Raw genomic sequence first — 26,091 nt, forward strand, 5'->3', positions numbered from 1 at the left:
AAATACCAGATTATAAACGTTGCAAATAGAATGGAGTAGGAAGTACCATTTTACATCAAAGTCGGTATTCACTGAATCCCTTATTTTGATTCCAAGTTTGGCAATATGTATATATATGGTAAATAAACATAAGGCTGTGTAATGGGCCAAATTTTAATAATAAGAAAATGCAATTAATAATGCAATCAGTACAATGAAGGGTAGACAATCCCCAGCCCAACCAAAAAAGGGGGAGTTGCCAAGTTAGCTAGGTCGGAAGGCTAGAACCAAAAGATTGCACAATGTCAAATTTTCTGCTGAGGTCCACTTCTGTGTACCGTAAATATGCATCACTTTTCCACATTCCAATATCCTTTATCATACTGTCCGACATCCCAATGCGCAAACACCAAGTGGCACCGCCCCGTCGAAAAGAGTGACCTGTTATATGCTGTTTGATATCATTGCTAATTAAAATGCTATTAATGCGTGAAATAAACATCTGATATGATAAATTGCACAATAAAGGTGCGTCTTCCTTTGCACCACGTTTAAAATGAAAATGCAATAATTCCTTTATTGCTGAAGCTGGACACAACGGATGCCCCACTATAGAGGGTAACACAATATTTAATTTTCGTTCACGAAATTGTACTGTTTTCGTCCACTGAAGCTCAATAACGTAACCATTTCTATGATAGTGAACATCACAAATTTGGATATCTCTATGTTCTACATATTTTCCTGAATGCAAAAAATTTCCTGGACGTAATAATCCATAAAATCCCATTAAGCAAGCTGACCAAATACAAATATCATTTTGCGAATTCAAATCTAAATTAGCTTTTATTATTAAGAGTAATCGAGGTGTCATTAATTCTGCACCTTTCTGTGCATCACCTATAGAACGACGAACTCCATTTAAAACTTTCTGAATCTGCCAATTACCGGAGATTGGCTCCTCTAGTCCATTTGCTTTGTGTAAATGCTTAATAATATTCAAATAATTCACAATTGTACAATATTTAAATGATTTCACATCCACTAAATATGCTATATATAAACACACATTATCTGCTGAAAAGGGCACTAAAGCCAAGTCTAATAATTCGCAAAAGGTATGAAAACAATTCAATTGAGTCCTGTATGTACGCTTTGTCCCTTCTGACCAACCACAGGCTTTGTATTTCTGCACACTACTATACAGTCTTGCACGAAGCTCTTCCCCACCTGTAAAATACAAAGGCCGGTGACATATGAGAACAAAGCTCCTTCAAAGTAAATGGTATAAAACCACACGAGTATATATAGTTCAAACTCCACAACTTAGATAATTGTCCTTTTTTATGCAATCTTGAAACACAGTCTGCTAATACATTAAATTTTCCAGGAAGAAAAATTGCTTGAACAGTGAAATTAAAAGTCGCTTGTAACCAAAAAAGTTGTCGCAATAAATTCATAACATATGATGATTTGCATGTGCCTTTGTTTATTATAGAACGTGCTGTCATATTATCTGTAAATACCATGACATGTTTGTCTCGTAGCTGTTCGTGCCAATGAAAAAGGGCCAAAATAAGTGTAACTGTCTCTTTAATGTTGATATGAAAATCTGAAACTGCTGGCATGTCAATTTTCCAATTAATATAAAAGTAATCACTGTTAAAGAATGCACCTCCACCAAAATTGCACGCATCTGTTTGAATGTTGGTTATTGGTTTCTTGTTTATAAAATTCACTGTTCCATTAAATTCATGTATAAATTGAATCCACCAATTTAAGTCTTTTTGAAAATCATCTGACAAGATAACTTTGTGTTGGCTTCCTTTCAAAGAATGCTTGAGGTCTAGCAAACGCCTAAGAAAAGTGCGACCCCCCTTTATAACCTGGCAACTCCAATTAAGCTTCCCAATAAGGGATTCTATTTGTTTTTTACTAGCCCTATGTTTACCTTTAAAATCACATAACAAATTAAAAAATTCTGTTAACTTATCACCTGGTAAACTCAGTGTTAACTTACATGTATCTATCAAAATACCTAAAAATATTAAACGCTGTGAAGGTCCTTCAACTTTATTCCAATTTATGTAAAAACCTAATTTACGCAATAGCTTAATCAAACAAGTTAGAGCAGCAGAGCATCTATCATATGTAGACTCTATAATTAAAAAATCATCTAAATATGCAATGACACAAAAATTATATTTTGATTTCATAATTCTACAAACAGCACTACTTAGTCTCTGAAAAATACTTGGGCTTTGAGCTGCTCCAAAAGGTAACTTAGTGTCATAGAAAAATGTATCCTGATTATCACCTTGAAATCTCCAGTGCAACCCAGTATAAGGGTAATTAGAAGCGTGCACTTTCACACTTCTATATGCATTTGACAAATCTACTTTTGCCAGGAAATCACCTTCTTTAATAATTTTACATGCATCTTTTAAGTCCATATATTTACATGATGTATCACTTGCATAATAGTTTATACCGCCAACCTCTGGTAAACTTGCATCATGAATCAATCTTACTGAACCGTTAGGTTTTGGTATTGCACCAAGAGCACTTACAAGTTTTGGAGTCTCTATCTCATTGCACAAAATATAATTACCCAGTTTAAATTCAGACCTTAATTTCAGGTCAACCTTATCAGAATTTTCTAACGCTGACTTGTAATTTTTACAAATAAAAGGTTCATTAAAATCACATACAAAATTAGAGTGAAACAAATTATTCATCAGATTAAAACCATTAGTTACACCATCAATAATAAAATTGTAATCAAAATCTGATGTTGGCAGTAATTCTGTCCATGTGTGGGGGTCTAACGACCCGTAGTTCCTTCGTTTTTTGAACCATGCATATTGAATTCTGGTTGAGATGACTGCTGTGTGGAAACACTGTTTGATTGACGAAATTGAAATGAAGTTGAGTGCTGAGAAGCATTGTGATTTTTTGCATAACATATTGCACAGTGATGTGCCAATTTACAGTCCTTTCGATAACAATCACCTGTGTTAAAACGCCTACAAATAGTGCGACCATCAGGAAGAAAGGGTCCTTTCCCCTTTTTGTTGTAACTATTAAAGCCTGAATTTTGATCCTTATAATTAGCATTGTTTGCACTACGCGACACATTCTGGATCTCTTGAATAGCCTTTGCTGTAGCACTATCTGGTTTCTGAACAAGATGAAATTCCCTTAGATTAGATATATAAGTACCCCATTTGAATTTTTCAAGTGCCTGGCGGTCCCTGTACTCCATATCATAAAGTAAAACACTAGCCCAAACATTGTTAGCTGCTAACCGAAAAATAGATTGTATGTAACACAGATAGTCTGGCAATTCCCCGTGTAATAAATCCCCACTACGAAGCATATCATTCATGATCTCAATACTAGCATAACCATATTGTTCAATGGAGACCTGACCTAGTGTCAATTTCCTTGTTAACCCATCCGTACGAATTTGGTTTCCATTGCCTATGTCAATAACGTGTCTGCTCTCTAAGAAGTCTAGGGGGTTTGGCCAAACAAAGTCTGTTATCTTACGGGCTTTCTTACCTCTTACACCTGAGTTTTGAAGTTGTAACTGATTTATATGTTCTTGGACTTGATCTACCACATCAGAAGATGGCGAGGTAATAGTACGTTTACTCATTGATTTTTCCAGTCTCAGACGTTCAATTTCATATTCAAGGGAATCGTATTTTGACTATAGGTCGTTTAACATTTTGGCCATAGCCTTTTCTGGACCATGCTCTTTTACCGGTGGCGACCCACCGCCGCTGGCGACTGAACCTGCCTCAATCAATGGGCTAGAAATTACCATTTGCCAGAAGCCGTTGCATTTTTATATGTAGTGTGAGTGCTCCAAAAATTCGATTTTGATATGGTCTATGTATGCACATATGTGAGCCGAATTTACACAAACGAAATATTATGTAATCTTATATTTCAAAACCTATGAATTTTGATAACTAAACATCTTCCAAAAGCTGACCAATATGAACACTATTTGTTTTTGCCAAAAAATAGCGTTGGTCCTATCAGAAACACATATCCAGTAATATTGTTTTACTTTATATATGAAGCATATCATTCATTCGAATTTTCGTGGATATAACACTATTTTGAAGAACACAAACACCCCTGCTAAAGTGAATATGCGTAAAGTCTGTTACGTCTGACACGCATATTTTTGACGTTTTTTCCATATGTTGTCCTTATTTTAGACTAAAATAAAATATGTTAAAACTTTTCGGAATAGTATTTACCTGTCTACTCTATGGATATAAGTTTTATATAACTTAACTGTTATGATTTTATAGAAAAGCTGTTTATTAGAGTGGACTGGTTGATTACACGGTATTGACGCAATAACGTGCGTAACGTCTATGTGGTATAGGGTTCACTCACTGTTTACAAATTTCAGATCGTTGATTCGTTATAGTAAAACGTTACCGTGGTCATAATGCACTGTTAAGGATAGATACATCTAAAATAGTAAAAGTACATTTAGGCATAGGATATATGGACCTACAAATAACGCAATTTAATATGATACATATTTGCGATAGCGAAGAACCATATCAGCTGTATGATCTATGATTATATCTTTAAGTTAACTCTGTCGCAAACAAGGATGTATAAATTAAATTATACATTAGTGATAGTGCATATAGACGTTATCCCATCTATCTTTATTCAGAATCAATGCAGCATAGACATAGGGTATATAAATGTGCATTTTATGGTTATATATCATCACAACATGTGTTAATGTGAATTTGATTTGTAAACATATTTTTTTGTTTGTTTTATCGCTTGAAACCTTTTATTTCCTTTCTAAATTTCTAGGGTATTATTTCGGAAAGGTAGGAATATAATTTCCTATTCCTGATAAACGAAAAATTCAGTCGTTGTTGCCTATAATTACTAATGGGTTTTTATTTCCAGATAGAAAAGATATAAAAAAAAAAAAAAAAAAGAAGGTTAACGTAAAAGTATAAATAATGGGACAAGAGCTACTGTATAGTTTTATTAACAAGGAACGTCAATGCTTAGTTTTAATCACTTTTAAACATAAATAAATAAGTTAGAATCAAGAATGATGTCTTTATATTCTCAATTTACAGTTACTACTTACAAAATAATACATGCTACATGTTGTACCTTAGGGAGCCTCTGTTTTTCGTTTAAATATGTTTTAACACCATTAATTATAATTTGTTACAGAATGAAAGAGAACAGATTGTAACAGTAAATATCTGGTTCCGAATGGTAAGTCTGGTACAAAAATGTAATTTATTGATTTATTTAACACAAAAACGTAATTTATTGATTTATTTAACACAAACAAGTGACCCAAACATAATCCTTCAAACCTTGATGTAGAACAAATTACTGCTGCATTGAAGACTCATTGATTGCCTTTGGCTGTTATCTGCTCTTTGGTCGGGTTGTTGTCTCATTGACTCATTCCCAATTTTCGTTCTTGATTTTACTATAAAATTTAACAAATAGTTGTCTGTGACATTAAATAACTGCCAATTCAAACTTGTTCAGAAACATACATGTAATACAGCAAAAAAGGTACCAAATTGAACAATCAAAATCTTGAATCGAAAAAGCACAGGCAATGTGAAGGCCAAAGAATTAAAGACAAAAATTGAAACGCAAGTTAAAAAAAAATGTACACACGAAACGAAAGAATAAGCAACACGATCTCCAACCAGTTTGAACTCGGATATTTGCGAAAAAAAACAGCTCTTATTCAGCTCTCACCTTATGCTACCCATCTTATTGTTACTAGTAAAGTAGAACTGTTCTTTGGTATATTTGAAGCTTCTTTTAACGTTGACTACTGTAAGTCTATAAAAAAAAATGGAAAGTTTATCATACTCAACCAACCGCATACAGAATAGTTTAAGTTGGTCCAGTATTTCTAAAGTTGTATTTAATTTTATCGGAAACAGATGATAATAAAAGTGTGGAGATATTAATCTCATTTAAGCAATCTAATTTGTACATGTATATATATTTACGTCACTTCTGAAAATCGCTTTATCTATTTTTATACGTGATACTGTTATCACTAATTCAATTGTATTATTTTAAAATACGATCGTAATTCCAAAAGATGTCTGTCAGCCCGTCTTATTGAATAACACTGTGTTACAAAAAGTTCTTTCAGTAAAAGATAAACATCTGTTTCAGCATATTCAAATGTTAGTAATTAAAAAAAAGAACCAAGTTTAGTTCCATACTTTGACCTATAATTGTTTAATTATTACACACTGTGGCTTCGATTCGAGACATGTAGGTAATCAAACCTCATCTTCTCATTTCTTACCAACTTTTTTAATTTTCCTTATAGCGATATATTTATTGATATTATTTGCATATACGAAAGCTCAGACATCAAAATATTCTGCTATAAACATTGTTCATGATTTAGAAAATTGTCAAATTCTTACTTAAGACAATGCATCACTTAGCAATTTGCCCTAGTCCTAAACATTTGAATAGTTAAAAGGCCCTTCATAAAAACTTCTTGAGTTCTCTGGTGAAGAGTTCTTATGAAATGGTATTTGTTAAACTTCTTAAAATAGTAACAGAAGAGTTTGTCAATGTTACTTTGACATACTTGTACACATGTAACAATACAGATTCGTTCTTGCTTTAAATAATAAATAAAAATAAGTGTTTATAAGGATTTCTAAACGTAATATTTATTTATATGGACTATTTAAGTCAAATAAATTTAGTGAGTACATTGCTTGATCTATTAAAGTACGTCCAAATAAGTACACTCGAAACCATGAATCAAAATAATCAATCATATAATTCAAATCTTTTTTATTTGTACACCTACGTAAACAATGAGTAGCCTTTTCTTTTCAGCTTCTGAATCTTTAAGTCCAAGACGAATCTAGCATAGATTATTACCTATAAACTGTTGCACTTAGGAGTAGTATATTTGATTTCTGTATGCATTTTTAGATCTTAAATTATTTGATTGTTTCTTTTTGCTTTATTCACATTTTGTAGACTTGGGACGATTCAGTTCTTTATACCTTGTATAGACATCGGATTATTTTTTGGAGACTATCCTCTAGATGTGACAGTCTTTTAAATATTTGGGCTGGTTGGTTTCTGTATTAATTACGTATTTTCTTCGTCTTTTGTCTGTTTATCTTTGAAATAAGCATAATATTACACTTACTCATGAAATGTCTTGAAATAAGTTAATTCCGTTTTGAGTTGAAAGGATCGTCGTTGTTTTCACTCTCGATTCCACATGTTATCCATTTTGTTACGTCTTGTGATTAATTTTATTTGGCAATCGCCAATGGCAGTCATCAGGGTTAAAGATCATCAGTTGTTCGACCTGTAAGTCAAATGCGTTTTGTTTAAATATACTTTTTCACAATTTTGGTCTTTTGGAAAATGTTGTTTGTGCTGTTTTTAGACCCTTCTACAACGAAATTTGTTTTTCATGCACACGTATAGAAATTGCGGTTTTTATCCAACGCAATCATAGGTTTGAACGTAGTTTTCAATTATACTCGTTTATATATATGTATGTATACTAATATAATTATGGTGAATATCTAGTACGTAAGGACGCAAATCAACGATAAAAATGAGTTGCCTTCATATGGAAAACGTGTTTTATATGTTGTGATGTTATGCTATTGTTTCAGAAAAAGGGAGAAGGTTTGGGCCCATTAAAACGTTTAATCCCGCTGCAAATGTTTGCACCTGTCCTAAGTCAGGAATCTGATGTACAGTAGTTGTCGTTTGTTTATGTAATATATACGTGTTTCTCGTTTCTCGTTTTGTTTATATAGATCAGACCGTTGGTTTTCCCGTTTGAATGGTTTTACACTAGTAATTTTGGGGCCCTTTATAGCTTGTTGTTCGGTGTGAGCCAAGGCTCCGTGTTGAAGGCCGTACTTTAACCTATAATGGTTTAATTTTTTAATTGTTATTTGGATGGAGAGTTGTCTCATTGGCACTCACACCACATCTTCCTATATCTATTTATTCCGTTTGAGATGTTTTGTAAACTTGTTTAAAGGGCATTTAATTAATGCAGTCTAGCTATTTGTTACATATTTAGAGAAACTATTTGATTTTAGTATTCAAATATATATTATTGTAAATAAAAATCACAATAGTTGCCTCAGGACAATACCTAGGTCATATGAACTCTCTTTATATTTTCCCGATATCTTAGCTTTATTCTAATATAAGTGCAATTAGGATTAATGTATTAAGATTAAAATAATATCTTAAAATATGTATTCAGACTTTTTTGCGTAATAATCCAATAAAACGTGTAATTGTTTAAATACAGACAGTTGGGTCATAGTAACACTCGTAAGGGTGACACTTAGGAATGTATGCAAATTAGCAATACACGTTAACAAACGTATAAACATAATAGCATAAGTGACAGTTATAACAGTATTAAATAAACATACACAGCACAATAGTATAAGAACATAAGTGATAGTTATATACATACAAATAAAATAATATATCAAATCGCAACAACAAAGATCACACAAATGAAATATCAGTGCAGCCGTGTTATTTCTATTTCTATTTGTTCATCAATTGATACCAATGGCATATAAAAATATAACGTTTCATTTAAATGTTGTATAAGCTTCTTTCAAACAGAAATACTGAAATAATAAATAATTTATCGGTTACGATTTATAAAATTGGAATGGTCTATTTTAACTATAATGAAATGTTGAATAATTTATCCGTTGCCATGCGGACATAGTTCTTCAAATACTTAAAACTCTTAATTTCAATTACTAATCTGACTTTGTCACAAATAAACAGCAAGGTAATCATATTGTGATGGTATCATTTCATTTGAACAAATAAAACAAATGTAAACTCAAACTGGCGTTAAGTTAATATCAATACACATTATATACACGACTTGGCATACCCTTTGGTAATATTAATCATCATTGAAAGGTCACTTTTAAAACAGCTGCCCAAGAGACAAATTTTAGAAACAAAAGTAATTTGTGCAGAAGGTAATATCTACATACATATAATACATATATTGACTGCCCATAGAGACAATATGTTATTTGGTGCGATTGTGATACAGATCTTTGCTTGGATACTAGAGAAAATAGATCACATAAAATAGATATATATATTTTTAATATTCATTTGCTTGTTTTTTGTCCATGGATTCAATGAGTTTTGAACAGCGGTATACTAATGTTGCCTTTATTTTTTAATCTGCAACTGTGTGTGTCACTAACCTTTACCTTTTATTTAAAGATGACATTGCTACTTATAGCTCTTCAACTTTGTATTCTTTGGTTTTTAAACTATTTTGATCTGAGCGTCACTGATGAGATTTATTTTAGACGAAACGCGCGTCTGGCGTTTTAAATTATAAGCTTGATACCTTTGATAACTAAATAGCATGACTTTTTTTTAGAGTCGATATGGCTACACAAGTCAGGATTATGACAGTGGTGTGTCATTGCCAAATGAGAGCATCTTAAATAGGGACATCTATTTTGCATTGCAATAGGCATTTAAGAACCCCTTACATAATTGTTGCAAGGAATATTTCACCTAATTTAGTCTTATGATTTAGATACCCAATTCGGACCGAACGAGACTACGTGTTTATAATCCTTAAAGGGAAACAGAGATCCTTTACAGCGACCAAATTCTCTCTCTATATATATATATGTATCAGACTTGGGGTCAATTACATTGGAATGTAATTAATAAAATTACTCATTACATTGCAAAAATGGTCAATTACATCAATTACACATTACACTGTTTTTGAAATGTAATAAATTAAATTACAATTACTTTACTAAAGTAATTAATTAAATTACACATTACATTTTGTCATGGTATTTTTTAACAATATTTAAGAAATAATTCATGGGGGCTTGAATATATCGTTATTTTACCACGGGTTGGCCCTTTATGACAAATATTTTACCCTGAGCGATAGCTGATTCTTTATCGAAAGATCCACGTAAATTGTAGAATTATTCGAATTAGCTCTCGTCGCGATATAGCCTTTTTGTGCTAATGCGGCGTAAAGCAACCAACAATCAATCAATCGAAACGATCATTAATCCCACCTTTATGTCAGAACTAAGTTAAACAATAACTAACTGTATTGTCAGCACTGTTAAAGTCTACAACAGTAAGACCATATTCACGAGTATCCATCAAACACACAAATATAAATATCCTTTAAGATCGCTACTCGGCCTTGCACCACTTGTGCTTCGATTTTTGAAATTTTGAAACTTAATTTTACATTTATATTGATTTTTTTTTATTAATGTTTGTACAAAAGTTGAAAAAATTATTACCATAAACTTTAACAAGAAGGTGCATAATTGAGATATGTATGTAATTGGCTTTATCAAATTTATTTAAATAGAGTTTTGTGCCTCTAGACATCCGTTAGATGTGTATTGAAATTTGTATTTATTTTTAAACGATTGCTTGATTTAATGGGTTCAACCGAATTAAAATGTTCGTTCTATAAAATTTATTTGAATTTAATTAGGTATTTTATAAACGAAACTGAAAGGATTTATCCTTTCCAATCACAAATGTTTCGACACTTTTATTTTGTGCTGTAGGGTAACATTCACTGATATAAATTTTAACTGATTTTATTTATTCATTGTATCAAATAGGAATATTAAAATCACACTTGTTCGTAGGGATGTATTTCATGTCTTATATTAAATGAATAAAAGAATAGTCCTGTTTGGTTTATGAAATAAAAAGACACAAGCAAGCTTATACATCTAGAAAAGTTGTGGATATATTTAACAAAAACTATCAATGAACTGCCATCAGTAACAATCGTCATAAACAAAAACAAAAAGCGACATTCAGATATAACGAAAGACGATCGACCAATAACGTTGTTGCTGGCTTGTCGGGATAGATACACAAACTTGTGGCAAGGTTGAATAAACTTTTCTCAAATTAAAGAATGTTGTAAAAGCTTAGGTTACCATTAACAAGTTGATCTCCCGAATTACCGCATATTCAAAAGCAAAAACATATTCTACATAATTTTGAATTAATACTATATAGATATATGTCCATGAGACAACTCTTCACCAAAGTCACATTTTTTTAAAAGCTCACCATTATAGGTCAAAGTAAGATCTTCAACACAGGGCCAAAAAATAAATGACAAGTTTACACCATTCAAATTTATTCAAACGGGAATACTAACTGTCTAATCAGTATTAAAAAAAAAACCGAGAAAAAAAAACAGAAACAATTATGAACCACATCACCAAACGACAACCACTGAACATCAGGTTCCTGCTTTATGATTCGCTGTTATTTCATCAACTATATACCAAAGAGATATTGATTATCATAATGTATAAAAGTACTTTTAGCAAAGTCTACATAGTTTATATGCCATACTTTGTTTATTGAACACCTTTATTTTTTTAAAGGAACAATAACATAGCATAATATTATGAAATACATTTTACCTTCAATTTGAACAAGTTTGAAAAATGTGATAAAATTAAATAAGACCTTAACGTTTTAATCTACTAAAAATGTATTTCATGTTCAATTTAGATTATTTTCAATCTATTGACAAAGAATTACAACCACTGGATGGAGTTTATTTACAACCACTGGGTCGATGCCACCGCTGGTAGAGATTTATTTTTCCGAGGGTTTCACCAGCCCAGTAGTCGGCACTTTTTTGTGCTGACATGAATTATCATTGATATGGTTATATTTATAAACTAACTTTTCACAAAATTTAGAATTTTTGAAATGCTAAGTTTAGCTGGATTTGGCAAAACATTTCGGAATTTTGGTCCTCAATGCTCTTCAACTTCGTACTTTATTTGGCCTTTTTAACTTTAATGGATTCGAGCGTTACTGATGAGTCTTTTGTAGACGAAACGCGCGTCTGGTGTATATACAAAATTTAGTTCTGGGTATCTATGATGAGTTTATTGACATATAGATCTGTCGTCCTTTTGTTCGGTAAAATTTATTCATACGTTTTGAAAGTGTTAATGGTATATAGTGGTATATAGAGTAGAACAGTTGTATTGGACCCTTAAACCGTTAAAAAATTTCACCCAAAATTATTACGTTTAACTTAGTTATTATTTTTTCAACGAAAATCAGTTAAAAATAGATTAAAATAGATTTATAAACAAATGACGTTACTTTAGACGCCCCAATCACAGTTGTCCGCACTGTATATGAACCAGAATGCCAAGTTATAGAGGTTCACGCACACACTAAATAAGTCGCCACTAGAGATTCGAATAAGAATTCAAAGATATTTGAGTATGGTTTAAAATAGAAATGATCAGGCTAGGAATCTTTAAGTATGATATCACGTAGTCTCCGTATTATTTACAATGCTGTTTGTATGTCAGTATTCTGATTATAAATCTGCTATTGACACATAGAGGAATAAGCCTTACTTATTTGTCGTTTTGTGCAACATGATGGCCAATATGACAATCACTTACACGAATAACGGATAAAGCTTGATTTCCAATGTGTTACCATTTTTACGGCCTTTTATTCATTTATTTATTCACATTTATGTTTAAAATTCTATATATGCACATACGTGATTCACTCATCACTATAAACTCTCTTTTTTTATATTGTTTCAGAAATGGAATGACTGTCGCTTTCAATGGAATGCATCAGACTTTGATGGAATCACGAGTTTAAATGTTCCGTATGCCTCAGTTTGGGTGCCAGATATAACATTATACGACAGGTACAATAAAACCATTTAAATACCTTGATAAAGATGCAACCTTTTTGTAGCATGCACGAAAAATAGAACAAATTCATATCATATATTATTCATATATAATTATGTAAAATATGAAAATAAGGTCCTGTGGCATGATAGTCACAACGTCCCAATCATAATGGTTGCGTGAATAGACGAATAAGGTAGTTAAGTTTAAATACGCCATGTTCATTTGCGTGTCCATGGACGGGAACATCGTCAGAAGTTGTTTTTTACCGTCTTTAAGAGTATTTATGGTAGATTTTGATAGTTACTATTAAACTTATTCAAGTTTTATCAAGACTCTGCGATTTACAGCTAGAGACGTGGAAAAGACATTTCCCGTAATATTCAAGACAGCGAGTTTACCTCTATATATCTTTTTACTTTTGTTTTATTCGGGTCATTGTCTCATTGACAAACACCTACATCTTCTTTCATCCGGTATTTAAAGAAAAGAAAATGGTTGTTGAATGCTTTTTCTTTGATTGTGTCGAAATGTATACATGCACTTATTTACATAAAACTGAAAAGTATGTAAAAATTTATTTACTGCAAATCAATGTAAAATTCCCTAGAAGTATTTAAAAACATTAGCGAGCAACATTCCCTGTTTTGCACGCAATGAAAAATGTCTGAAAATTACGAGAGATATGCTATTGCACAAGTATAGTACATATTGACCCTTGAAGAAAACCCATTACAACCGGGAGCTCGTGCATTTTATTATTTTGTTCGAGACAATGTTTATCCACTTTTATGAAATAATCCATTACGATCTAAAATGTTTACGGAGAGGATTTCTTTTGTAAGTGTATAAGAATTTTTATTTCTTAATGACGTTATAAAGATCTTTTCTTGAATATTATAATTTTTCTGCAGGATGTTAATTTTTTCTAATAAGGTAACAATACATGTTCTTGTCATTGTACACTTTCCCGCTTTAATAGAAATTCTTTACAGTAGTGGGTCAACAATACCGTTAGTGTAAAATATGTTCATGTGTGTTCTTTTTACGTGTGGTTTTGCATATTGAAACTGTAGACGTATTTATGCAAATTTCATTATATGCAATAATGTAGCAAATTGAAATCATTTCCAATAACATTTCAATTTCTCCTCCTGGTAAACGCTCTTTGATTAATTCTGATTCTATTAATACTAGTATTCCCACTAACCATCGAGAAAAAGATTTGAATGATAATTTGTAATGTGAAATTTACTGAATTAAGGCTCTACACTTTCATACCCAGGCTATTAGTCAGCACAATTGTGTTGACACGCATTATCATTGATATGGTCACTACTATGAATTAACTATTTACAAAACCTGAATCTTTCGAAAAATTACTAAGGATTTGCTACCCCAGAAATATATTACCTTACTGTATTTAACAAAAACTTTTCCGAATCTGGGCCTTATGCTTTAATTGGTTCTTTATTTGGGCTTTCTAACTTTTTTTATCAGAGTGTCACCAACCAGGCTTTTGTAGACGAAACGCGCGTCTGGTGTAATGTATTTCATATTAAGTCTGATGCATGTACCTATGATAAGTTTATTATCTAATATTAAACACAATTGCTCCTATTTTAATTGTTTGTAAATTTTTAATATATTTTTTGGATATATACTAGTGTGTTGTTCTTTTTAGAATACAAGCTAAAATATTTCACTTAAAAATCTTGATTATCTTTCTTCTATTGCCAAAATCGCCTATAACAATATAGTTTACTTATATTCATTTCATTAATTTTACAGTGCGGCCGACGAAGTTATGATGCCAGGGAGAGAAAATTACAGAGCTACAATTAGTTCTGATGGATCTGTTTCATATAATTTTCCCACAGTTTTAAAAAGTGTTTGTCGGATCGACGTAACTTACTTCCCCTTTGACACTCAAGTCTGTAGGCTGACGTTCGGGTCGTGGTCCCATAATGGTTTTGAAATGGATGTTGTGAACTCGGCAAATGAAGGTATATTTCTACATTTCATATTCGTGCTTTTAAAAGCAATGCTTTGGTCGGTAAAATGAGCATAGCAGCTAAGTAATCTTAACAATGAAGAAATATAATCAGTTTACAGCTATGAATAATGTTTAAATGACATCCGTTTTCTGTACAGACAAAAGAAATGAATTAAAACATTCATGTTGAATTTCGTTTTGAAATTTAATGCCCTTAGCGATAATTTACCACTAGGTGTTATGTTCATGTTTTAATTGCGCTTTGTGGACTTTTAATAGTCTTTTTCTCGTTTTTATTTTGCATTACACGAAGATATGCCATCCTGTACCCTTAAGAATATATTGCTGTAAATTCATTTGAACAATATTAAAGTAACTATACAGTATGTACTATGTTACAATAATATATAAAGCATATATAAAGAAAGGCGTCACCAGGAAAGAAGTTAAATGAGTTGTCTACGTTATCAACACAGTACGTGCACTGTTACAAATAATGAATCAACGATTTTAATTGAAATCCCATCGAGAAATTTATATAAATTTAATGTCAATATTGTCGGTCATAGTTTGAGGCGAAAAAATATACAAAGTTGCACACAAAATAATATAAATAACAACATTATAACATTGAAAAAAAACCGCACAATAACTATTTATATAAACAGTTTATAACGAGTAAGAACTACTTACGTTGATATAACATTACTATGTGTATCTATAATTTTAATTGCAGGTGATCTCGCTACGTACATTGAACACAATGAATGGGATATTGCAGCGTTCCCTGTTATCCGCCATGTTCTTCAATACAACTGTTGTCCTGAACCATATCCAGATGTTACTTTTTATCTTACGCTCAAGAGAAAATCACAATTTTATGTTTTGACAGTTCTGTTTCCTTGTATTTTAACAGCATCAGTTGCTGCATTAACATTTATCTTACCTCCAGAATCAGGCGAAAAAGTGTCACTTGGTGTGACAGTTCTATTATCTCTAGCTGTATTCCTATTAATGGTTTCCGAACAGTTACCGGCTTCTTCCGATACCTACCCATATATAGGTAAGAATTTGTAGTTCGTTTTATAGTTTCGTCTTAATTACAATTACCATCACGAATTGGTTGACTGTAAGGATTTGTCTGTTTATGTCTCAACTCACAAACGCCGTGTTTGCGCGATCTTTAGAATATTACATTCACATATTAGAATAATCTTCTGATTTATTCCTTTCTTGAAACTGTTTGCATACTAAGCCTCTCGACGCACCTGTTCTTGATCTTTTTGATGACGTGTATTGCACGCATACTAATCCTCTTGACTCATCTGGTCTTGGTCCATTTGGTATTTATCCGATTCCCTTATTTTTGTCTGAATCTGTGTATTACATGATTGACGAGCTTTGAACATCGGTATACTATCGTTACAACAGCAAATTACAAAAGTGTTACTATTACCACATCTGTTTTGAATTAGCCAAACTGTACTAATTTCATTTTCCATACCCTTTAATGCAATGAAAGTCCTTTTTAATACTTTTATGTTCTTCAAGAATTGTGTTTCGGTTGGGGTAAATTAATAAAATTTATAATCAGATTACTCGGACGCAACATGTTTAGCAGGATCTGCTTACCCTAGATCATCGCTGGTTATGGGTGGGATTCGTATTGCCAATTTAATTTTCAATGTTATGTTCAATATATACTACTACTACGATTTGTTTGTCGATCATTTTCTGTCATGTAATTTTGTCATCGACATGTGAGTTTGAAATGGTATTTTTTTCGCCTTACGTTTGCACATTTCTTGAAATTAATATTTATAAATCAATCTGAATTAGTGTATGTTGTCAATTAGATATGATACATACATTGGCATTAAACGTTAAATTAAACAGAATTTTAATATATCGTTATGTATCTTGACTTGAAATCTGATTATGAATTTTATTAATGCAAACATTATTTCCATTTAGTATGCGGTGAGTTCTAATTTATCATCTATACTCTCATCTCACTTTATATATTGTTAGAAATATTCAAAGTCATTTATTATGAATATCAGCAGTCTTTAGACATAATTTATAAAGGTTATGTTGATTTAAGTTGTCGAACCACTAATTCATTTAAGCATAATTGAATATTTGATAATATAGCACAGACACCATCATCAAATATTTAAAAAAAAAAAAAAAAAAAAGCCAGCATGCAAATATCCATTACTACATTACACATTTCTTTTTATATAAGAAGCCGTTTTTTATTGGCTGATTATAATTTTTCAACAATTGCTGTTATTGTTCACATATTGTTCTTGCATATATGATAATGAAACCTGTAGTAAAACTATAACGAATATTTTATTAAATAGCAGATGGAACATGAAAAACGACAAAGAAATCATTCAAAATTGTCTTCCCAAACGGGTTGTTTCTAATACATGAATTACTGTAAAGGATGCTGTTAATATGGAAATGCATGTTTTAGAACTAGCTTGCTTTTAAACCTTCACAAACAATAATTCAGCAAGTATATATTTATTAATAAAGGAGAGAACGCTCAAGTGATGATCAAGTACGATAACTGTCTCCCCTGACGTTAAACTTATCATCACATTTAAGAAAGAAAAAACTTGCATTTTACCTTTTAACCAGCGCTATAATATTAGATTTTAAATAGTTACCCTGCACAATATTTTTCGATTTGGTTTTGTAGAAAACTTTTACAGTAGTAACATTCAATACGCCCTGAAAAAAAAACCTTACTAATATAATCCAAAGCGCTTAAAATTTTGTATGTTTATGGACAAACCATCTTGTCTTCAGGAGCTCTCTGTACAATCATTGCATGGATATTGTTTCTAGTATCGGAAATACATTGTTCCTTATAAGTCAAAAGTATGTAGAAAGAAAAGATATATACTACATTTAGTAGCAAAATATTTTGATAACACAACTAATATCTTATGATAACAATAAACCAGGTCCACAACTGAAAAGGCAAATAAAAGACATCAAAACACGAACCTCACCAATAGAAAGTAAAAATTTGACTTAAAGTCGTATTTGGTGATTTCTGTATTTATTGGATAACAGAACATGATTTTAACTACGATAAATTTATCATGTCCGTTTAAAAGCTTAGAAATCGTTCAAATATCTTGATACATAAGAACAATCATCATCAGTATTTTTATCATCATCATCAAGACACTTTTTTGGCTAATTTCCCTCTTCAAACCAAAACAATACTGTGTTCCTATAGATCCTTATTATTAACAAAAATGGAATTTTGATATGTAAATGTTAATTACTTCTTTCTAATGTTGAATTTCTAATTGGTGTTTTCCCTTTTGGATTTAGTGTCATTTGTGCTTTTGAATATCATTTATTACTAGAAAGTGATTATGTATGGCCATTGCGATTAAGTATATACTGTTTTCAATTGAAACTGTCTGTTATATAATATGAAAATTCCATTACTGTTTTCAACGTAGAATCCTCCCATTATATCCTGTATCAAAATGAAACATGTACTGTTTGTTGTGTATATTATTTTAAACGATACTGGTTGATAAAACAAGATTATGAATGAATGATTATGAAAAAGTAAAACTACAAAAATACTGAACTTAGAGGAAATTTCAAAACGGAATCCATTCTATATTTGCCTCTTTTGAACAACACTAACAACGACTTGCATCATTAAATCCCTCTAGCCTAAGTTAAAACAAATAATACCGTCGTCACTTCTTTTAAAATAGACAATTTTATAATAGCAACTATGGTTTTTACTCACTCTCATATTTGAGCCGGAATTAACATTTCAAAACTTTTAACAAAAACATGCATGTTTTTATTTTATACTTTCTTATATATATTTGAACAATTATTGTTTTATACTACATACATGCTAATTTTTTATTGAAACCCCCCAAAGAAATTCGTCTACTAATAGCATATGTTTGATAGTAATCTTGTTTTTTTTCCAGGGATGTATTTTGCCTCATCGATGACTCTAGTAGCGTTGTCATGTTTTATGACAGTTATAGTATTAAATCTACATTACCGAGGTGAAAATGGCCGAAAGGTTCCATCTTGGGTTCGGAAACTTATAATAAATAGACTAGGCGTGCTTGTGTGTAGCGAGAAAAATACTCATAGATTTTATAAATCACACAGACAATCCACCAACAATTCAGCACAGGTGTCACCAGAAAACATTAAACAGGTATATTTGTAACAATAATATAACATACGTTATCAAAATGTATTTGTTATAAAGAAATGGATGAAGAACTTTAAGCCAGAAAATGTCTAGGTGCCAACTTATTAACTTATTCAACTTATTATTAGTTTACTCATCAATATTAACTCGGGGGAAAATGTGTATACTCTTATAAGAAATCATCCATGTGGCAGAGTTTAAAGTCATGCCTTGACATTTCTTTCTTCAAAAGTCTTTAACTAAAATGTAGTAAACGTGTCAATCAGTGTCCATTAGAATTATGGTTCATATCTTTCAAACCATAATTATTAATGACTAGACATTCAAGTCATTGTATATTACTTTGTATATCTGACGTATATACAAAATTTGATTCTGGTATCTATGATGAGTGTATTTATGCCACTGCTGGTGGAGATTTCTTTCCCCGAGGAAATCACCAGCCCAGTAGTTTTTGTGCTGGCATGAATTATCATTGATATTGTTATATATTTATAAAAATTGAAAAAAATTGAAAAAAAAGTAAGGCTTTTCTACCTCAGGCATAGATTTGGTATAACTTTAAGGAATTTGTTCCTTAATGCTCTTCAAACTCGTTCTTTATTTGGCCTTTTAAACTTTTTTGGATTCTAGCGTTACTGATGAGTCTTTTGTAGACGAAACGCGTGTCTGGCGTATATACAAAATATAGTCCTGGTATCTATGATGAGTGTATTTTAGAGTTATTTTTAATTTAAATGTGGTTTATAATAAAGCATATTTTTTTAAGACCAACATGTGAATGCGTTTTTGGTTTTATCCTGAAGTTGCGGAATATGTTTACACTTTTCAGTCCAATGAAAAGTTTTCCGAAAATGGATTTTTGTTTACCGATCTTTCTTACCAAATTAACAGAAATGAGTGCACGAAGATATTAAGTCAGAGACAGCCTAATATCACAAAACAACAACATAATAGTTATCAAAGGTACCAGGGTTATAATTTAATACACAAGACGCGCTTTTTCTTTAAGGAAAACACTTCACAATTATTATGTCTTGTTTATTTTTATAGGAGAGGAAAACTGGAAATGGTCACGTGCCAAATGGTGATAATAATGAAATCACCTTCGTTTCAAACCGGACCAATAAAGACTTATTATTGCACAATCGAGACCCAATATCTGGTTACCTTAGAGAACAGTCAACGGTTTTGACCAAGCTTGAAAAGCATGCAGATAAAGACCAAGAGCTTTTAAACAATATTGATGAATGGCACGAAGTCGCTTTCATTATGGATAGATTTTTTCTTTTTTTCTACATTTTTACAACAGTGTTGACATCAATAATTTTTCTGGCGAAAATGACAGAAGATGCTTGATTCTGTAGAGAGGACTTCAATATTTGCCAAATACTGCGTTTAACTTACGTTGGCGTAAAACTAATGCTATCGAACGAACATTAAGGCGGATAATGTGTTCTTTTAAACTCATTGCGTTGTATTGACAACTCCAAAGCATAAAGAAATTACTGTTTTCGCTTAACGTAATTCATACAAGTTGATTAGTGCTATACGAAGGGTATTCATGATAATGAGGTTGCAGTTGCGCAGTACTTTCTGATCTAATACCGGAAGTGTTATGACGTAAAGAATTAATAATCAACAATAACTGTCAATAGTGTCATTCTAGAGCTGTACGGGGATTCAATACAGTTTAAGTATACATTTCAGCTGACAATAAAGTTTTAAATTTCGTTGAAAATCATATGTATATGTATCATGATTAGTATAATGACATCAAACGTGTATGCTTTAATTTAAATCATCATGTATTTATTTATTATTATAGCTTAAAATAATTATAGTTGTTCAGATTTATTACGTTATCGTTTTCAAAGTTATTTTCATTGTAAAAGTGAAAGAAATGGGAATTTCATAGTTAAGTTTCGACATCTGACGTAACTAGTACTTTTTCGTGGGATACCAATTTTCGTGGTTTTCGTGTATTGCTTTATCCAGGATTTTAAGTGTCTATTCAAATATTACAACTGTTGTATAAATCAAGACATACGGGAAAAAAAACATATTGGGTTGGCTTTTGTCAATTTCGAATTTAAGCATTACATTCTACAATTGATGAGGGACGAAAACGTTAATGAAAAGGAACATCTGATTTTGCAATGTCACTCAAATCAATAAAAAACAACAGTTAACTATTTTAAAGTACATCATTTCTGATGGCTTCAAATTCTTTGCCCGATATTTTTTTTTAAGCTAACTAAGTTTTTGTAAGATTTGTCTCTTATTGTTAAGGTATTTACTTACAATTTGTTGGTTTTTTTTACAATTTAGCTTTTCTAAATTTAAGCAACTTTTTGAAATCCAGGAATGTAAAAATACATATATTTATATACGATTATTTCAAATAATATCTGCATCAATTACAATTAGTAAGTATACAATGTAATCATACACTTAAATGGTCTGCTCTTAAACAAATAGAAAACAACTCAAGTTGAAAATTTGTAAGCATTACAGTAGCATAGCTGTTAATACCGATTGAGGTTGAAAACAAATTTTATGCGTATGTACACAACAAAAGTGCCAAATGATTTGTAAAGACGTACAACAAAATTACGAAACTCATAGTCAAAAAGGGAGATGCACATTTATACTGACAAAATCATACTCTAGTTATCAACGGAACACTTAAAAAAAACAACTGCAATATTCTTGACTTGGTACAGGCAGTTTCTGTCGAAAATGATGACCGACAGGCGGTTCCAATTCATTCCGTGTAATTATGTTGTTATGGATGACACAATGAAGAACGACGTTTGATATAATACTGATGATTTTCACTTTTGTCGTGCAGTAGTTATTCCTCTTTATTTGTTCGAATAGGGAAGTTTTTATTGTTTCTGTGAATATTTTTTTTTAACAAATTGAACATAATATGTTGTTACGGATAAAAATAAAATGTAGGTCAATTTATTAATGCACTTTGTTCATCCTATTGTTTAAGAGGTACATGTATGGTTCTTGAGTGTCTGAACATATTACTTTAAAAAAAAAAAAAGTACTAGTATTAACTGATCCAATGATGATTTTCAAATTTTGATGTTTCACTGATGAAAAATCAGATTTAGTTGATTCAATTTTTCTCTTTTCCATCTGTGATCATATTACCTAATTGGATTCTTAGTCAGATGTAGTTTATCTGAGTCGTCTTCCTAGAGTAACGGTCCCTTTTGCTTTCGTTTTCTCTTGTCACACAGCTTTTGATGGATTCCTTGGTTTTCCTGGGATTATCTGCTGGTTTATTCCTGGGTTATCTTGGAACGTTTCTTGTTGTATCACTCATACACCAAATAGATAAAGTAAGTTCTTGTGAAGAGTGTTGGTAATGCCTTACCAATTTCCTTCTTGGCTTTAAATACATGAACATCACTGATATGAAATGTTTATTAATAACGATGTAACGATTATGTTCACACGGTCTGCCAATTTGATCTTCCCTCATAGGCTATTACTCTTACCAATAGTATATCCCCAGTATGATTAGTAATTCTAAATACTCTGGTGTGAAATGATTCCTGTCGAACTTCCGACTGGTGCGTTTTCCAATTAATAAAAAGTGGGGAGGTCCTTTCATTATCTCTCAAGATTGAAACTGTAACAATCGGAAAACTTGGTATTCCATTCAAACACGTGGAAGCTATTCTACTTCTGAAATACTTTTTTTTTGTAAAAGCGAGACAAAAGAAACCAAGGTGATATTCAAATTCATAAGTAGATCACAATTTGGCGATAATATTGAAATTGCTTTCTTTCTCAGGGTGATTGTTACATGTTATATACAGTTCTTCTACTATTATACTATATATTTTTCTGTCCTCAGTGTTCTTGCAGTTATTTTAACTGTATTCCTGTCACGTTATATTGTCATTTTAAAGGTATTTTAAACATTTCCATATGAGTAGAATGTTCAATTTGGCTAGCAATCAAACCAGATTCGGTCCACCATTTTTCTTAAAATGTCCTGTTCCAATGCACGTCAGGAATATGGCAGTTGTTACCAAATAGTTTGTTTCTATGTGCGTTTTTCAAAAACAGTTCATCGGAAGATACCAAGAAATATTCCGTATCAACTTCACAAATAATACACGATGGTCTTGGGGTATAGATTTTGAGTACTGACGTTGTTTATCATCTTAATAACGTGTTTATTATTCTTTTATTTGTCTTTATTAATATTACTTTTAATGTTAATTCTGTTTTTGAGATATCCATTTGACGTGACTCTGTGCTTATGTATCCATCATACTTTTAACGACAAAATTATTTTATGATGTGACTCTGTACTTATGTATCTTGTCATACTCTTATCTGAATGACATATTAATATTCCTTTGACTGTTAAGTCTGTTTTTTTGTGATATACATTTGACGTGACTCTGTGTACTTATGTATCCCGTCATACTCTGAACCACACTATTATTTTATTTATAATTATTACTTTTACTGTTAAGTCTGTTTATTGTTATATCTATTTTACGTGACTGTATTTATGTATCCTGTCACACTTGGCACGACAAAATTATTTTATGTCTACCTGTGCGAATTTCAAACGCGCAATTTTTCACCAGTACTTAAAACCTTCCATCCTTTATGGTGGATTTTTCATAGATAAATAAAATCATATAATATAAGCAAAATGAGGTTGTTGAATTTGATGAATGCCTTTTTTGTGCTTCTTCGTTACATATGTTGTTTTCGTTACATTTGTTGTTTTTTTTATAGTGACTAAGATGATTACACAATGTTGACTGCTGTACCCCTAATTTTGACATTTTTACTTATTGTGTTTGTTTGTTTTGTTCACGCATCGTTGACAATATAATTGAATTTGATGCGACTGTCATACAAGTGAGGGGTTTAGCTAGCTATAAAACCAGGTTCAATCCACCATTTTCAACATAAGAAAATGCATGTACCAAGTAAGGAATATGACAGTTGTTATCCATTCGTTTGATGTGTTTGAACTTTTGATTTTACCATTTGATTGGGGACTTTCCTTTTTGAATTTTCCTTGGAGTTCAGTATTTTTGTGATTTTACTTTTTGCCTAAACCGTTTTGTTTTTTTTGCACTTCAATATTCTGTTCTTCTGTTGTTTTCCTCTTATGGTTGCTCTGTTTCCGTCGGTTTTGGTTTTTAAACCCGGCTTTGTTTTCTTTCAATCGATTTATGACTTTTGAACAGCGGCATAATACTGTTGCTTTTACCTCAATTTTCTTTATTATTTCTGCTTTGTTCTTTCTTTCATCTCTAGATAATGTACTCATCGTTTTCTTGTTATCATCCAAATATTTAGCGACAACATAAACGTCATACCCATTTACATGTACTATATTTAATCCTAGGGCGAAGAGTCCTTGGGTAGAAAGAGCTATGACGATACATTCGACTATTTTCGCATGTTCTTTTTCGATACTCAGTTCCGGAGCTTCAAGTTTAACTTAAACTCCTTTAATTCGTTGGAAGAAATATTTTCCTTGTGACGATACATGTTTTCATTTGAAGAGTATAAATCGGCTGTTTTTCCCGTTTTGATATTTTCATTTTGAAAACTATCTCTTGTGATTGCTGTCGATTTGAACAAAAAACTGTAGGTCTACTGTTTCGTACTGTCGTCATGTTATCAAGAATGTCTTGTTGCAAAGCGGAAACCATTTTTAATCTCGAATACTTGAACAGCTATAATTGAACCATCCAATTGGGCGACTATCTCGGCAAATTCAAAGTTTGGCATGAGAACGACTCAATCGGGAAGGTTTTCCAACGACTAAGACCATCACGTGATATTGATACTAGTATCTGGTTTCCCACATCTTCATACACGTTAGAATCGTTCGTAAAACAAAAGTTCTTGAATGATATAACTTCCTCTATAGTGACACCAGAGAAAAAACGATCTCTGTCGTTGTTGTTAATTTTATTTTTTCTTCATGATTATTCTTAGTAGATATTTTAAGTATGACAATGCGTTGTTGATAGTTATACATTTTTGATGCGATGCATTTTTGGGGTTAAGGATTATGTTGTTTTCTCGTTTCAATCAATTAGATACATAGTTGTTTCTTTAAAACCAAAATCGAGCAAAGTGTAGCATCCCGATTCCATAAAAAAATATTCAGCAATTATCAATAAGCCTTTCATTTTTTCTCTCTTTGTTTTGATAGTAAAGGAGACTCGCGGAAGATGCCAAACGACATTCAAACCCATCAGTCGAAAATAAACTGACAAAGCCAAAGCTAAAAAAGAAGACAAATAGACAAAAACAATAGTGCATAAAACACAACATAGAAAACTAACGAACCCCTACAGCTGCTCAGGTGTTCAGGAAGGGTAAGCAAATCCTACTCCATCTGTGACACCCGTCGTGTTGATCATGATTGTACATAACCGGTAAAAAGTATAACTTAGTAGGTTTATCTATCTATCTTCATATTTCCGCACTCAGTCACAACTTTGACTATTACGTGCTGTTGCATGCGTGGCTTATTTACAATTTAAAAGAAATTAATTTGCAGTAATATTACGTTACATTGCATTGGTGCTTAGAAAAAATAAAGTAAAAATATAACCGTGATTTAATTTAAAAAATTTGAGGATTGTAATCTTATGTATATTTCTTGGTAAATCTATATAATACATGTTATGCAGTGTTCAGATTATTTGTGAAAGAGCAGATATAGAAATCTATAGAAATCTGCTCTTTGAAGCCGTCGACTGTTGTACAAAGGATTGCTGATGTAGGAAGTAAGTTCCAGTGTACTATTGTTTGTGGATAAAATGAAAACTTTTAAGAATCTTTATTTGTTTAAATTTTTTTAAAGTGGTTAGTTGTTTGTACATAAGTTATACAATTCATATTCATTACACAGACAGAGTGTGTGTACAAAAGATTTATAGCTTTTTGCATTAGATAGCATACATCAAAAGACACACTACAATCTACACATTAACTTGACTTAAAATTGTACGTTTAACACCTGGATCACATTGTAATGTGTCGGTCAGTGATTTCTGTAGGTTACA

At 31.5% G+C, this 26,091-nt stretch overlaps 1 protein-coding gene across 1 annotated transcript in view; it reads left to right on the forward strand.

Moving 5' to 3' along the window:
- Nucleotides 1–20,964, forward strand: part of LOC134715941 (neuronal acetylcholine receptor subunit alpha-10-like) — a 40,814-nt gene extending 19,850 nt beyond the window's left edge. Inside the window, exons 3-8 of the mRNA XM_063578507.1 lie at nt 5,218–5,262; nt 12,693–12,802; nt 14,580–14,794; nt 15,521–15,847; nt 18,774–19,012; nt 20,063–20,964. Coding sequence (XP_063434577.1) covers nt 5,218–5,262; nt 12,693–12,802; nt 14,580–14,794; nt 15,521–15,847; nt 18,774–19,012; nt 20,063–20,368 — 1,242 coding nt within the window. The 3' untranslated portion in view covers nt 20,369–20,964. The remainder of the gene's footprint in view (nt 1–5,217; nt 5,263–12,692; nt 12,803–14,579; nt 14,795–15,520; nt 15,848–18,773; nt 19,013–20,062) is intronic.
- Nucleotides 20,965–26,091: the final 5,127 nt, after the last annotated feature.

This window comes from Mytilus trossulus, chromosome 4 (genome assembly GCF_036588685.1).
Source record: "Mytilus trossulus isolate FHL-02 chromosome 4, PNRI_Mtr1.1.1.hap1, whole genome shotgun sequence".
Classification (NCBI taxonomy): domain Eukaryota; kingdom Metazoa; phylum Mollusca; class Bivalvia; order Mytilida; family Mytilidae; genus Mytilus; species Mytilus trossulus.